This window comes from Leopardus geoffroyi, chromosome A3, assembly GCF_018350155.1.
Source record: "Leopardus geoffroyi isolate Oge1 chromosome A3, O.geoffroyi_Oge1_pat1.0, whole genome shotgun sequence".
NCBI classification, from domain to species: Eukaryota; Metazoa; Chordata; class Mammalia; order Carnivora; family Felidae; genus Leopardus; species Leopardus geoffroyi.
In genome coordinates, this window is record NC_059336.1 from 115,737,064 (window position 1) to 115,753,248 (window position 16,185).

The window sequence follows — 16,185 nt, forward strand, 5'->3', positions numbered from 1 at the left end:
TAGTACTGGAAAAACATATAATCACATACTGAAAGGTTGTGAAATCATCCAAGACAGATAATCTATCAGTGTAATACATACTTAGAAGAACATCCAGGACACTAGGCTTGTCTTATTTTTCAGATAAAAGGAAAAAACATTTAACTCAACCATGTGCAGAACATTCCATACCCTCAAGAAGGTTATGATCTAGTACGAGTATAGAGCAAGCACATTAATGGTGAAATTTAAGGTACTCAGGGTAAACCTTTTGCAGTTACTACCACAGGAATAACACATCTGTGTAACATTATATAATGGGTGCTATATTTCAGGGTAAATGTGTGTCTTCTAAATGTTCCTAATCTCTGTGACATGTATTCTGAACAGAAGTGCAGAAGCTACTTTCCTTGTTTTGCATTTTCATTTATTCAGTCCTTCTTGGTAGGACTTCATCCTTAGTTTCTTGATGTCCTAAACTTCTCACGTGCCCATTGCCAAACAGACATCAGCAATGCTGAATTCAGTTATTATGGTGAGCAGTATTCCACTGCAATAATTTATTTATATAGTCATTTGTTTTAACAGCTTCTTTTTTCACCTAACTGCTTATCAAAAGCAGATCTCAGGAAGCTAAAGATCAGAAAGTTGGGCTTGGCCCTTTTGGGGGCTTTAATTTGTTTCTAAGATCTTCACTTCTGATCCTTGATGAAACTTTTGATGCTCACTAGATACCACCCCTCATCCCCCAAAAGTAGAGCTGCCCTTGACTCTCCACCTGATTCCCCCTCCCCTGTCATGTTAGGCAGAACCATAACCTCCTCCTTCAGGACTACCATCCCTCCATGATCTGGCCATTTAGCTACCGCTTTTTCTTTTTCAACATCTCTTTTGAGGGAAACCACTCAGTTCACTATTACAAAAGTGCTTTATGGAGACTCTGTTAACTAAAATCATACTACAAATACAAGAGGCATGGGGCATGCCTGGGTGGCTCAGTTGGTTAAGCGTCTGGCTTCAGCTCAGGTCATGATCTCACAACTCGTGAGTTCGAGTCCCACGTCAGGCTCTGTGCTGACAGCTCAGAGCCTGAAGCCTGTTTCAGATTCTGTGTCTCCCTCTCTCTCTGCCCCTCCCCTGCATGTGCTCCGTCTCTCTTTCTCTCAAAAATAAATAAACATTAAAGAAAAAAATTTTTAAAGAGCACAGGATATTCAGTCAGAGGAACCAAATTCTAATAACTCTGACAAGCTTCTTCATCTCAATTTCTGCTTCAGTTTTGTCCTACAAGTTAAATATTAATAATGATAACTACCACGTATGGTAATTGTCAGGATTAATTGACCTTAGGCATATGAAATACTTGGCTCAATGCCTGGTACTTAGTAAGTGCTCAATAAATGTTAGCTGCTGTTACTATAATCACAATCCTATTTCTTTATTATTATTATAAGGTACAGATTCTATTCCACTTTTCTAACTGAAGTAAATAGAACCATCTAACCGTGTTTCTCTTTTTTCTGATATGGCGGGTGGGGGAATCAGTTGCCAGTTCTAGCAGGACAAATTACACAGTGGTTGTTGACTAGTTCTCTGAGTGATGACTAAGTAACACACATTCCCCAAAGTTATAAATCAGCTTGCTTCTGAAATATTTTCCAGATCTCAGAACAGAGAGCTCTACAGATATATCCTTATCCACTATAAAATAATCTATTATCCTGCCTACATTTAGGAAGATCTTTTTTAGCAAAAGATGCGTTCCAACAGCATGCTTGTATTTACAGAGAAATCCAGTCGATGAATGTGTTCTATGATGTCAGAAATACCTTCAAAGAAATCATTAAATACTATAAGCTATCAGATTAGTAAGGACATAAAAAACACATTATTGAATAAGAAGGGTGAGCCTAAGCTGGATGCCACAGTTAAGTGGTACCACATATTAAAACAAAAACACACAAAAAACCATCGCCACTTTAATGTCTTGGTGCCTCCCTGTCCCATTCTGTAGGCAGGAAAAACTGTGTTCTCCAGGAGCTTCACTGGGTAGATGGACACTTGCTATTCATATACAATATGGCCATCAAGCCCACAAGCCCATTTCACATTACCTATGACCATAGAATTTCAAGAGCAAGCCAAACTAATAGGAACAACATTTTTGGTTTACTATCACAATGTAGTTTTGGATTGACTATACGTTTTTTTTAATCATGGGTATTTAGTTGGAAAGATGCTTCAGCCTGGCAGAGTTCATTAAGATTATACTTTGTACCTTAAAGCACATTAAACCCTAAAGGAACAACAATGATGCCATTAGGGAAAGATAAAAGAACTTTATACCTTTGCTTGTAGGATGGTTCAACATCTTTCATGTTAATCCACAAGCAGTTTTATGACAATGTAGCAATTATCAGATGAAGGTGATAATTTGTCACAGATGCCATCATCGTACAATATGGCTTGGTAGAAATCAGAGTGGAGAGCAGAAACACGTAAACAAGATTTTTCTTCTAGGTGACTGTGGGCTTCAAATCATTCTTGTAAAATCAGTAACACATCAGCACATTTCTGGATAGTTCCATTTCCATATACTTTCATAAATGTTATGTGTCTCTACACATGTATGTATCCATATACAAACGTACAAACATGCAGCAATAAAATGTACAATTGGCTTTTATATAACAAATATAAAAATGTAAGCATTTAAATGGATGTGATATCATCAATGAATCATCTTGTCCTGATATGCCCTTCAACAGACACAACTCTTGAGGAAGTGTGAGGTAGAATTACGAGCTACAAAGTAGGAAGCAGAAGAATGAGGTTCTATCCCTGACTACAGAAATTTCCTAACCACCTGGAGGTCAGTTCAACTTAACTATAAAATGGAGGATGCAGTCAGTACTTGCCTTCCTACCAACCAGAATCATTTGTTGGAATGAGCAGAATAATGAATGCAAAAATACTTTATAAGGTATAAAGAACAATAGTGTAAGTGTTAAGATACTTTCGGGGCGCCTGGGTGGCGCAGTCGGTTAAGCGTCCGACTTCAGCCAGGTCACGATCTCACGGTCCGTGAGTTCGAGCCCCGCGTCGGGCTCTGGGCTGATGGCTCAGAGCCTGGAGCCTGTTTCCGATTCTGTGTCTCCCTCTCTCTCTGCCCCTCCCCCGTTCATGCTCTGTCTCTCTCTGTCCCAAAAATAAATAAACGTGGAAGAAAAAAAAAAGATACTTTCAAGGTAGTTTTGCTACTTTGAGAAAAATTTAAAAAGAGAATGATAGTCTACTTGTATTATTTTCTGTTATTCCAAGAGAAGGAAACATTTTTTATAAGGCTATCTTTAATATTTGATAAAGAATATATACTAAGACATTTTAGTGCATGGGGTCAATTTAGTATAAATGTGACAGTATCTTATACCTTGAGAAAAAAATATGAAAAAGTGCTTTGTAAATTCTAAAGGGCTACATACAAAGTTCAGCAACCGTTGCCACTTACATAAAAACACAGCCTTTTGATGGTGCTTACCTTCTCTTAGGCGGTCTACGACAAAAGTGAAGCCTGTAGTTCTTGGGTGTAAGACATATTCATATTTCTGAAGCCCATTCTTTTCAGCAAAATCATTACTTCGAGCTTTGCTGTTTTCTAAACAAAACAACAAACTGTTAGAAGCCATAAAATAAAGGAAGAGAAGTGAGATAAGGAAGCCCTGAAAGATTTCTTTGATGAAATGGCAGTTATTCCATCTGTAAATACTGAATATGGCATATTGAGTCAAATGAGAAGATACAAACACTGCAGTCCCTAACAAAGATCCTAGAGTTTGGGGAATTTTGAAATTTTTATAATAAGGTATTAAATAGGACTTGTTAGAATGTTTCCTGAAATTCATATTAAAATCTTTAAAATTCTTAAAGGGATTTCATAAAATAGTCAACATACAATGAAAACTGAGGTACAAATAAAATACTAACAAACCGAAATTTTCATAAAATAGTCCTTACATAACAAAAACTGAAATACCAAAAGAGGTTAATAAAACTAAAATACTTTAAATAAACATAAGGACCTCTACACTCAGAAAAAAACAAGTAGTCAATATGCCAAATATATCAAATCAACATTTTTTTAGCCCAGTAATTTAGGACTTCAATGCAAAGTGAAATCTCTGCCCTGCTCAGGCATAGAGCATGCTAATATTACTAACCAAAACCTCTCCCCAACAGAATGGGCACATGATTAGCACATCGTGTACAAACATCTGAACATGGTTTGGCTGAATATAGTTACAGAGTCAAGTATATGTTCCAGTTGTTGGCAAAAGTTGCTTTTTCCATTCCATGAGGTAACTTTATAAGTTCCAAGAAGAACCAAACCCATTATTCAGCAAATATATTTGGAAAAAGTAGTGTTCAGAAATTTGGCCTCAACTGCTGGGAGAGATCATGAAATACCTTCTGATGACAGCAGATGTTAGAATCCGCAACTCTCAGCTGCATCCTAAAATTTATAGACTATTCCAAGTCACAAGAAAAAAAACTTTCTCTATATAAACCCAACCTTCCTCGGAATAAATTTAAGATCACGGAATCCTCAAACCTCAAAAACCACAGATGAATTCTTCAACATGACAATATTCAAAGAATACCCCTTTAAAAGTGTTACACTATTTTATAGTTGAAGAATCGAGTCAAAGAACTAATAACCACAGTCCCTAGCAAGACAAAAGTACAGGCTGGAAACATGAAAAGGAGTAAGCTCTTCTCACGTTCATTTGAGAATATCCTGGGCATGGGACTCCAAAATAGTTTTTGATAGACAGCTAGGAGGCCCTTCCATGGAATGAAGAGTCCCAGGGACACTACAAAGATGAGTAGTTAACTACTCTTCAGTTTCCTTTTCCGGTGCATCACAGACTCTGGGGATCGGAACTCTGTCGTAGAATGGGAACACAAGTAGTTCTAAAAATGTAAGGTCACAACGTGGGGCAGTAGAGATAATCAGAGACACAAAGAGATTAGAGATGCAGATTTTTCCTTCCATCCCCACTTCATCTACCCAACCCTGGACTCTGAGTATTAGTAAGCATACCAGCCTCCCTCTTTCTGACCACAGCCTCCTGTGTCGTCAGCTCACTGCTGGTAACACTCCAGTGCCAGCCCTTCTTAATCCTTACACTTGGAGTTGACTACTGGCCACTCTGCATTCTCAAACCAGCCAGGCATGTTTCTACTTCAGGGTCTGTGCAGGTATTCCTTTCCCTGCCTGGAATGCCTTCCAGATACCTGCAAGGTTTTCTGCTTCATTGAATTAGTCTCTACTTTAAGAGAAATTTAACGGGCTTCTTTTGACAAACTTCTATAAAAAGAGTACTCTATACCCTATCTATTCCTCTCCCTGTCCTTATCTTGCTTTATTTCTCTGCACAGCATTTATGAAGACTTGACATGTTTTTATTAACTGATTGGTTTTTTATTCTATCTTTCCTCATAGAATGTAAGCCTCATGAAAGTAGGGACTTTGTTTTGTGTACAAAACTTCATGTACTCACATTTCTTAAATGAAGAAGTTCTATGTACAAAGTGTTTAATCACATGAGATATTATAATTGTTAAAACCCAGAAAAGCTTTTTTTTTTTCCAAATCACAGACACAGAACTCAAAATTACAGTATACCAGCTGTTATGGTTAATTTTATTTATCAAAGTGGCATAGCCAGGTTACCCGGACAGTTGGTCAAATATTATTCTAGATGTTTCTGTGAAGGTATTTTTCACTGAGATTAATATTTAAATCAGAAGACTTTGCATAAACAGATTACTTACTCTCCATAATATGGGTGAGCCATATCCAATCACTTACAGGCCTGAATAGAAAATGACTAACCTCCTCAAGCAAGAAAGAGGTCTGTCAGCAGACTGCCTCTGGACTTGAACTGCAGCTCCTCCCTGGGTCTCCAGCCTAACTTACCCTGTAGATTTTTGACTCGATAAACCTCCACTACCATGTGAGTCAGTTCCTTAAAATAAAGTCCCAATTCCCATCAAAACTTCTCTCCATCTCACTCTCTCGCTCTACACACACACACACACACACACACACACACACACACACACACACACACCCTGTTGGTTCTGTTTTTCTGGACCCCAACTAATAAACCAATATAAAACTCCCCAACCTTTAAAACACATGTTTTGAAAGAATAAATAATGAAAGGAGAGATAATACCACATTAAGTGCAAAGAAAAGTGTAATTCCAGTTTCACCATTATTCAAAATTATATGTGTGTACATATGCACATATATATGTGTATGTGTGTGTGACCAAATGACCAAAGCAATGGACCAAAATTACAATGGTGTTTGTTTGTGGGCAGTGGGATTATAATAATTTTTGTGCTCTCTTCTATGTTTCTAAATTTCCCCAAATTCACATCTATCACTTCGATATGCAAGAAAAAAGTTATAACCAATAACATATAAAGATAAAATATATGTAAAGTTACATTTAAAAACACTAACTTGAAAATGTTGCAAGCCAGTTGGACTCTGAACTTAAGGTTATAAAACATTCCCTTCAGGCTTAAAAAAAAAAAAACAAGTTTCAAGTTAACTGTGGTAACTAAAAACACCCTTGAATTAACAGACACTTTTTCAAAGACAATCATTATCTTAACTCAAAACTACATGTATAACCCTGTTAAAAAAAAACTTCTGAAAGCTTCAGGACCTGTTTTCTCTAGCTTTTGTAAGCTGGCCTTAAAAAATGTAAATATCATTTTAACTTAAAAAATATACAACCACAACATGTAATGGTGAGCAGAACCCTGAAAATAAGCAACTAGATGTTAAGTTCATCACATAAAAGACAGCTGAGAACAAATACAGACTGAAAAAAGTTTTAAATATATACTTCATAGGCTCTGAAGATCTAACATATAACCATTTTAACACTAATATACCATAAAGTCACACCAATCCAGAAGCTTTTTTTCCTTTAGCTTTTAATGACTAAGTAACTTCTAGAGCTGCCATTCTTTAATGTACATTTTGGCATTTGCAAATATAAACCAATCTATCACTTCAGTAAATTACCTTTTATAATATGGCTGATATTTCAACACCCAAATATATTCTACGTTCTTTTTTTTAAAGTTTATTTTGAAAGAGAGAGAGAGCAAGCATGAGTGAAGGAGGGGCGGAGAGAGGAGAATCCCAAGCAGGTTCCACGCTGGCAGTGCAAAGCCCGATGTGGGGCTCTATCTCACAAACCGTGAGATCATGACCTGAGCCGAGAGAGTTGGATGCTTAACTGACTGAGCCACCCAGGCACCCCAAAGTATTAACTATTATAAGATTTAAATATGGCTATGTGTCCATGGTAATTTCCTAATGATAGTTCAGTTCTGGGAATCAATTAATCTACAAGCTACAATACATTTTCAAGCTTTAATGATATGCATCCAATATTATCCTCAGTATTATTCTCTGTGATCCAACTACTTTTAGAATTTTAACTATAAAAATCAAACCTATATAGTAAGCATCTATTAGTACATTAGTACATAATACTACTGAATAAAAATTGCCATGGTTCACTTAGCTCCATCCAAACAGGTAAGTCCAAGATCTCTTCCGTGGTATCAACGGTGAATGTTTCCCAAAATATCTGAATTTTCCTCATTAACATATTATGGCTTAGTCACCCATTCACTTAAATAGTTGTATAAAATATATTTTTCATCTTGAACTCTCTTTGTAGGTACCGGGTTCCACAAATTATTATGTCCACATAATGAATTAGTATGTTCATTTACATCTTCTCCCCCTCTTAAGCTTTAAAAGTTGCCCTTCTCCCTAGCTCTTAAGTTGCCTCGATCTAGTCTTGAAGATTTGGAAGACAAGTTCATGTTCTGTCTCTCCATACTATTTGTGAGTTTTAGACTTTAGTTTGTCTTCTCTCGTACAGCAGACCTTCACCGACTAGATCCTTCCCAAATTCTACTGTATCTTTCTTGAAGTAGCCAGGTTATTAACAGCTTTAAAATTTTGCTCTTTCGAGTCAGATTCTATAGAACTGCTTCCTGTCCAAGCTTACCCACCCTGCCAATATTCAACCACAACAGTCCTTCTGTCTTAAATGCTAGACTGCAGTAGGTGGCTTCATCTGCAAAAATGATCTGTGCCTTAAAAAGTGTGAGAACCACTGATCTGGAAGAATAAAAGACTATTTTGTTTTTAATCTTGTAAAGAATTCCTTGAGATCCACTGGTATTCTTGGCCCATGCATATAGTTTAATAAGTGGGAAGGCACAAAAGTCCTAAATATATCCTCCTGTGTCCCCTCCACAAATCTGTGGTAGCTGAATTTTCTTGAGGACAGGACAAAGCCTTTCCTGCTTATAGTAGGGATAAAGCTTTAAAATACCCAGAGAAAGGGGCACCTGAGTGGCTCAGTCAGTTAGGTGTCCGACTTCGGCTCAGGTCATGATCTCACAGTTTGTGAGTTGGAGCCCCGTGTCAGACTCTGTGCTGACAGCTCAGAACCTGGAGCCTGCTTCGGATTCTGTGTCTCCTTCTCTCTCTGCCCCACCCATGCTCATGCTCTGTCTCTCTCTCTCTCCCCGCCCCCCACCCCAAAAATAAACATTATAAAAAATTTTTTAATACCCAGAAAAAGGCAACATAATAACTTAAATCAACAATAAATGAATGGGTTACATCATATGTTTTTCTTAGGAAAAAAAGAAGTTGAGAAAGAAGGGCTTGATGGATAAATATATATATCTTGAAAGAGGACAGAGAATATATAGAACAGGAAGGGGATTTTAAAATTAGCCTCTATTCTTAACATTTCATTGGCTATTTGGGTTTGTGTGTTTGTGTGTGTGTGTGTGTGTGTGTGTGTACAGTGGTTCCATACAAACCATATACAATTATATAAAAAGCTGATACATGAAATACATAGTGACACTTAAAACATAAAGCTTGGGGCGCCTGGGTTGCTTAAGTGTCTGACTCTTGATTTCAGCTCAGGTCATCCCAGAGTCTTGAGATCGAGCCCCACACTGGGCTCCACACTAAGTGTAGAGACCGCTTAAAATGCTCTCTCTCTTTGCCTCTGACCCTCTGCCCCACTCACACTCTCTCTAAAATAAATACCGTAATTAAAAATAAAATAAAAATGTAAAGCTCTAGGATGGCAAGTAGGAACAGTAATGGCCTCTTGAAGTTGCCCATCATAGATTCTATGGTCTGGAAACCAGAAATTCTAGGTTCTGACGTGCTACTGATGAACTGAGTGAGTGATCTTAGTGGCGGGCCATTAATCTTAGTTCAGTTGCTTCATGTGAGGAATAAGTTTAGACTAAATGATTTCTAAGTTCCTTCATGTTTTAAAATTCTGTGATCTAACCCTAGGTTACCTACCTGTGAGATCAGTCCCTTCTGGGAATATGAGGAGTTGAAGTGGTTCATGGATGTCACAAAAATAATCAATCATGTCCTCAAAATGGCTTTTGTCATCCTTCCATTTCCTATGAATGAAGATATAGGCAGCAGCCTGCATGGCCCAACCTAGAATCAATTTAACAAGTATTTACATACAATTTTATTACCAATATCCACATAGTATTGAGTATTTCAATTTTTTTTTTTTTTTTTTTTTTTACTATGGATTAGTTACTATCCTAATCACCTCACGATATACCTTGGGTTAAATAACACCTATACCAGAGAATAGTCTTTTAAAGGGTTTGCAAAATTCTCAAAAACTTTTTTTCAAGCCAAGCCTAGCTATTAAAATAGCAAGGAAAAAAACTTTCCTAATATTTACCAGTAAATCATCCAAAGTTTTAACAATCATAACCAGACATTTTAACCAAGGTACCTACAAGATATATACAACAATATGTTATTAGGCTTATAAAACAGTAAGCAAAGGATTGTTCTCAAGTCATGTATACAAGCATTCTCTTTCATATTTCCCATTCTGTACCAGTCAGTCTCTAAATTCAACTATTTTCAATGCTGGCCACTTCTTTAGATTTTATTGAAAAGACAAAATGTGTAATGGGTACTAAACACACTAACCAGAATATACACTGTGATCACAATCCCTTTACACTTACGGCGAATCAACCTTGCTACCAAAGAGGTAGCCAGCCTTGGATGACCCATGTTTTACCTAACCAGCCATCCCTTCCTGGCCAGAAATGACTAAAACTAGTGTGGTAAATAGCTGACTTAAGGCAGCCAATCTATAGCCTGTTCAATAGTCTATGAAGCACGAAACACTTGCTTCATAGTAAGTTTGCTTCATAGCAAACACAGTAACTCTCCTGGCCAATCAAATGTTCTCCCTCAGAATTTTACCTGAGACCATGGAGAAAAAGCACTGGCAATATAAAAGTAAATGGATGGATAAAAAAGCAGATACTATGACAGTAGCAGCTGAGGGAAAATAAACATTGCACACTGTAGTACAGATCTAAAAATCTTGCTGAAGTGCCTAAAGTTGATTGTAATCCAGAGCAGAAGACAGTTTTAGTCTCCACAAGCTGGCCAGTCTATGGATCCACCTCTCGGGTGTCCGTAAGAGTCCATCTCCCTTACAGCCACGTGTATCTTTGCAGTAAGTGGTAGTTCCTTGCAAACAAAGAACACGACTAAAACGATAGTTTTAAAACATCATTTGGTAAAGACAGTGGCACCCTGGGAATATATAAAAGGATCATTAAGTCATTTGTTAATGATTTTAAAAACCATAAGACTCTTTGGTTTGAGTAAGTCCGAGCTAGAATACTGGAGTCTACAAACGCAAATGAACACACACCCAACAACCCACTTCAGTGTAGGTCTTGCTGCTGTACTCCCAACTATTAGTCACGCACTGTACTGTCAGTCATATCCATCAGTGCTGGACTTGATCCCATCATCTCTCCTCCTTCACCCGAGGACACCGAGGCCCACAGTGTAGCGCCTTTCGGCAGTGTAGCTCTGGAGTGAGATTGCCTGGGTTAGAACCATAGCTCTACCACAAAAGAGCTGTTCAGTCTTTGTCCCTCACCGACTCCAAATGTCAAAATGAGCATAATGCCGTGATAGTATGTACCGAATAGGGATTGTTGTAAGAACTAAGACTTATCACAAACTGCCAATAAATAATAGCTATTATCATTATTGTGATTAAGAAGTTATAATAATACTAAGAATATTATATCAAGGAACATAAAAATGTAACAAGTTCCTATTCACAATATCAAAACAAAAATGCTTTAACGGTCAGTTATATGAATATGCCACAACTTATACTCTTGAGGGAGAGATTTCTTAGCTATTAGGAATAAAGTTAATATGGATATTCTTGTATCTTTTGTCGAACGCAAGCACTAAGTTCTATAGAGTTGAGTACTCAGGAGTGAAGCAGCTTCATCGCAGGATTTACGTATGCCCAGCTTCAGTAGACAGCATGTTTTCGAAGTGTTTGTACGAACTGACACTCCCACGGCAACATATGAGCGCTCGTCTGCTCTATTAATGGCTTCGGCAACTCTAGGTCTTATAGGTCCTTTTAATTTTAGCCCTTCTAATCCAGGTACAGTGGTTTGAGCTTGAATTTCTCTTATGATTAATGACAGTGACAGCCTTTTCATATGCAAGTCTTCGATGTCTTTGTGAAGTGCTTCTCCAAACTTTTTGCACACACATACACGGTAAATCTATATAACTCTAGGTTTCAAAGATGCAATATGCCAAATATCATCCCTCAATCTGTAGCTTGCATTTTCTCTCCCTTAACGGTGTCTTGTTATGCACCTAACATCTAACACTAATGAAGCCCAATTTACAAATCTTTTCCTTGTGGCTGGTGCTTGTAGGGCATCATTTAAGAAATTTTTGCCTGCTCCAAAGTTGTGAAGACATTATTCCATGTATTCTTCTAGAAGCTCTTTAACTTTTTTAACTAATGTTTTAACTTTCACATTTTGGTTTATAATCCATCTCAAATGAATTTTTATATATCATGTGAAGTAGCAGTATAGGTCCTATTTTCCATATGGATATTCAAATGACAAGTATTGAAAGGACCATGAGATCATTAAATAATAAGATATTTAAAAAGCATTACACAATAAATGAAAACCTATTACTACAAAAAAAAGTATCAAACAAGATACAAGTATATAGATTCAAACAAGAAATATGTCTTTATTACCACATCTTTCAACCCTGGTCCACTTGTCATAATTAGTTTTATAATCACAGCTAATAGTTTGATGTGACTTACTCTACATTTAAAAAATTCATTACATGTATGATTGGGGTTTTAAAAAAACACTTAAGAGTCATACCTTGTATACTGTTCCGTGATTTCCTTTTTTTCATTTAACGTGTCTCTACATATGGATCTACTTCATTTTTTAATACCTGCACTGTATTCTTTACTAGTGTTTTTCAAACCAGTTTTAATTTTAATTCCTTAACCATTATTGACTAACAGTTTCGTAAAATACAATAAAATGAATTACTAGGGCAACGATCACACACTTGGAAGTTATAACAATGGCACGACACTCTAAAAATTCCCACCTACTATTCTTCCCTGTTTATGTCCTTATCTCATAGTGGACCAGCCAGAGTTTGCTAACAGTCACTGTTACAAGAATCACACTTTAAGTAACACTGCTCTGTGCAGATATACCATGATCTACTAACCTATTAGCATTTAGGATATACCCAATCTGAGAATCTGTCTTTACTAGAAAAGTTTACTCCATTCACATTTATTAGGGGAACTGCTGTTTCTTTTCCTGACATTTCTGTTTCATGTGTGTTGGACTTTGATTTCTCGCCCACCTCTCTCCCCTTTTCTGTCTTTAGCTGAAATTACTAAGTTTTCTCAGCCTCCTTCCTTTGTTCTCTGATGCAGAGGTCAGCAAATTATGGACCAAATCCAGCCCACTGTCTTTGAATGGCACACAACCCAAGAATATTTTAGAAGATACGAAAAATACACCCAATTCAAATTTCACATTAATGAACAAAGTTTGACTGGAGCTCAGCCATACCCATTTATTTATACAGATTATCCATGGCCGCTTCTGTGCTGCAGGGGCTGAGTCAAACAGGTGCAGCAGAGACAGTACTGCCCACAACGCCTGAAATATTTTACTATCTAGCCCTTTCTGAAACAGTTTGCTAACTCCTACTCCAGTGATTTGGAAACTGTATACTCTATTTTGTTCTTTTAATGGTCATCAAAGTTTTTTCAACTTTCTATTTTTGACAAACATTTAAACTTCTATAATTATATCAACATTGAGTCAAACAATAATGCTCTCCAAACAAAAAAGTATGTTTTCCTCTTGTCCCTTTTCCAAAATTTGTATAAATCATCTACTAGTTCTCCAAAGTTGCTATTACTAACACATTCCTTATGCTTCACAGAAACAATTTTTTTTCATGGAAACAATTTTAATTACTTAGACCTGACTCAAGTTCACTGGCTTCCCTGCTTATCACTGGTTCTTTTATCTTATGTCCTTGTTAGTCCTCCTGAAGGAATTTCTTTCAATAAATGTTTGACTCTTTGCATTCCTAAAATGTATTTATTTGTCCTCAACTTTTTGGAGGGTAGTTTTGCTCAACACAAAACTTGAAATTCCAAATCATTTTCCCCTGAGAATTTTAAAGCTTTTTTCCCACACTCTTCCATCATCTAATATGGCTTGTGAGAAACTGGACATCAATCTGATTTGTGGAGATAACCAAATTTTCCCCTCTGGAAGCTTTCATGATTTCCTCTTTATTCTTAGTTTTATGAAATGTGACCTGTATGAGTCTAGGTGAGGCATGTTTTCATTAGTGTCTGCCCAGCAGTCGTTACATTCCTCCAATATGAGTCTTTAACACTGGGACTGTTCTTTTCGGGATTGAAGAAGATACACTTTTCTCCTCTTCATTCTCTCAAACTTTCTCTCTGGAACTTCTGTTAGCTAGATGTTAACTTCTGGACTCATCTTCTCCTACTTTTCATCTCCTTTCAATTGACATTGTGCTCAAGGAAAATCCAATCCATTGGTTTCATCATCTACCTTACTAGTCTGATTTTATCTGGCCTACTTACTGAGTTTATTTCAGCAATTGCCTCTTTAATTTTAAAGACTTACAGTTGGTTCTTTCTATAGCAGCCAATTATTATGGACAAACAGCAAAATACAGAAGCTATGACAAATAAGAGTAATAATTTTAATAAAACTGCTCAGTGAATGATTGCCATGTGCCCAATATTATTCTAAGCTGAATTGTTAATTCTCAAGACAACCCTATGAATTAAGTAAAATTATTATCCTATTTTATGGATAAGGAAACTGAGGCATACTGAAACTCAAAGAGCTAATCAGTGATTAAAACCAAGTTTCAGACAGAGACAATCTGGCTCCATAGCTGATGTTTTCAACCAGTGTGCTAAACAGTCTCTCTGCAATATATACTTAAATCTCTTTAAAGGTATTAGGTAAATAAACATAGTTTAAGTTCTTCTAGGAGAATTATATATTCCTCAGAGGTTAGACTTCCCATTTTTTTTTTTTTTTTTTAGTACTAGACTCTCTTTAACACTGTGCATTTTCCTCAAATTTCAATTCTAAACTGTCTTCAAATTTATAAAGGATGTTCTAGACTGAATGATACTGACAGGTAAAATGTATTTCTCCAAACCAAGTGAGAATATCTGTTGCTCCCTTGGGGAAAGGGAGCTGTAGCAAGACTTCTGGGGCTGTGCCATGAAACTTGTCTGATGGCCTGTATATGTCTCAGAAATCCCAGGAAGGGAAGTAAAATGGATTCATCAGTCAGGTTCTTGGACCTTTCTCCTCTGAAGATGGGATTATTCTTCTCCTTTGTGCCTTCGCCTTCTCAAATCCATTTGTACATCACTAATGCTTCTGAATCTTTTCTACTCCCTTAAGCTTGAACGTTTTTCTCCCTTTCATAAGAATCACAGGAACAATCTTGTGAATTTTTCCCCCCATGTCATTGCCATCAACGTATACTTTGTGTTTAAAGCAATATCCACAGTTTTAACATTCTGGAGATCCTCAAACATACATTTTTATGACATTTACTTCACACGTCTATGGCTGGATAAATAACAGTACAATTGATCGTGTCATCTGAAATTAGTCTGTATTACTTGTTTTTTTCATACTTTTCCATTAGAGGGCATTCCATCCATCACCTGAATTTCTCAGACAAGGATTGGGAGTCTGGCAGGTTTATAAAGACAGATTTTGTGCATGCTGGCATGGCTCCTTCTGTCTTCCTTCTAAAACCCCATTTATGTTATCAGCATTGCCTTCTCTTTCTCAAAGCAGACAAGAGTAATCCCCAAGCATACTCTATTGTCAAAAACCACTGTATAATTTTAGAAACTGGTTTTCCTTGGCTTAAATTCTCTTTTATCAAATTTCAGAGTTGTATTAAAAAAAAAAAACGAATTGAGTGGATTTTTAACATCATGCACTCTTTCTGATTAAAAAAAACTCTTTACACATTTTTTTTCCTTTTTTCCACTTCAATGCGGATACAGTTAAGGGAATCATAAAAACATCTGCACTACTCACCTAGTCCTATGAAAACTGAACTTCAAAGATAAATTAATCTGATGTATCACTGTTGTCCATGTATTCATTAATTCATTATGGTATCTACTATGAGACTATACATGTGACACCAAAAACAACATGGAAGAGACAAATTGTTCTCTTCATTACATCTTCAATCCTAAGGGAATGCTATCCACAGGCATCTAATAAATGAGAATGAGTGATATAAACAGATGCAAATTTTTGTATAAACTTATATCACAACAGTCATGAGCAAATACTGTATTTACTGAGGGTGCAGTTATGCACAATGATAATTTACATATAAATCCAGAACAAGTAATTATTTCTCAGAATTTCAACTTTGGTCAGGGTGTTAGATGCTACACAAAGTTAGGGAAGCCCTATCTTCTTTGAACTCAACATTTTATATTAGGTAATGCTGTCTACATCCCTCTCATAAGCTGCTTAACTTGCAAGATAAAAACCAGCCTTACTGCAAATTCCACAGACTCCACAAAGAGATTAACCTATCTACCTGCAAAGAGTAGGATGTTGTGCTTGACACTAAGGAAACACCTACTG

At 36.7% G+C, this 16,185-nt stretch overlaps 1 protein-coding gene across 6 annotated transcripts in view; it reads right to left on the reverse strand.

Moving 5' to 3' along the window:
* Positions 1-16,185, reverse strand: part of LCLAT1 (lysocardiolipin acyltransferase 1) — a 185,314-nt gene that overhangs the window by 66,386 nt on the left and 102,743 nt on the right. For all 6 annotated transcript variants that reach the window (XM_045447260.1, XM_045447259.1, XM_045447261.1 and 3 more), the window contains exons 4-5: positions 9,422-9,568; positions 3,518-3,634 (exon numbers count right to left, since the gene is read on the reverse strand). In XM_045447260.1, the coding sequence (XP_045303216.1) occupies positions 3,518-3,634; positions 9,422-9,568 (264 nt within the window). The remainder of the gene's footprint in view (positions 1-3,517; positions 3,635-9,421; positions 9,569-16,185) is intronic.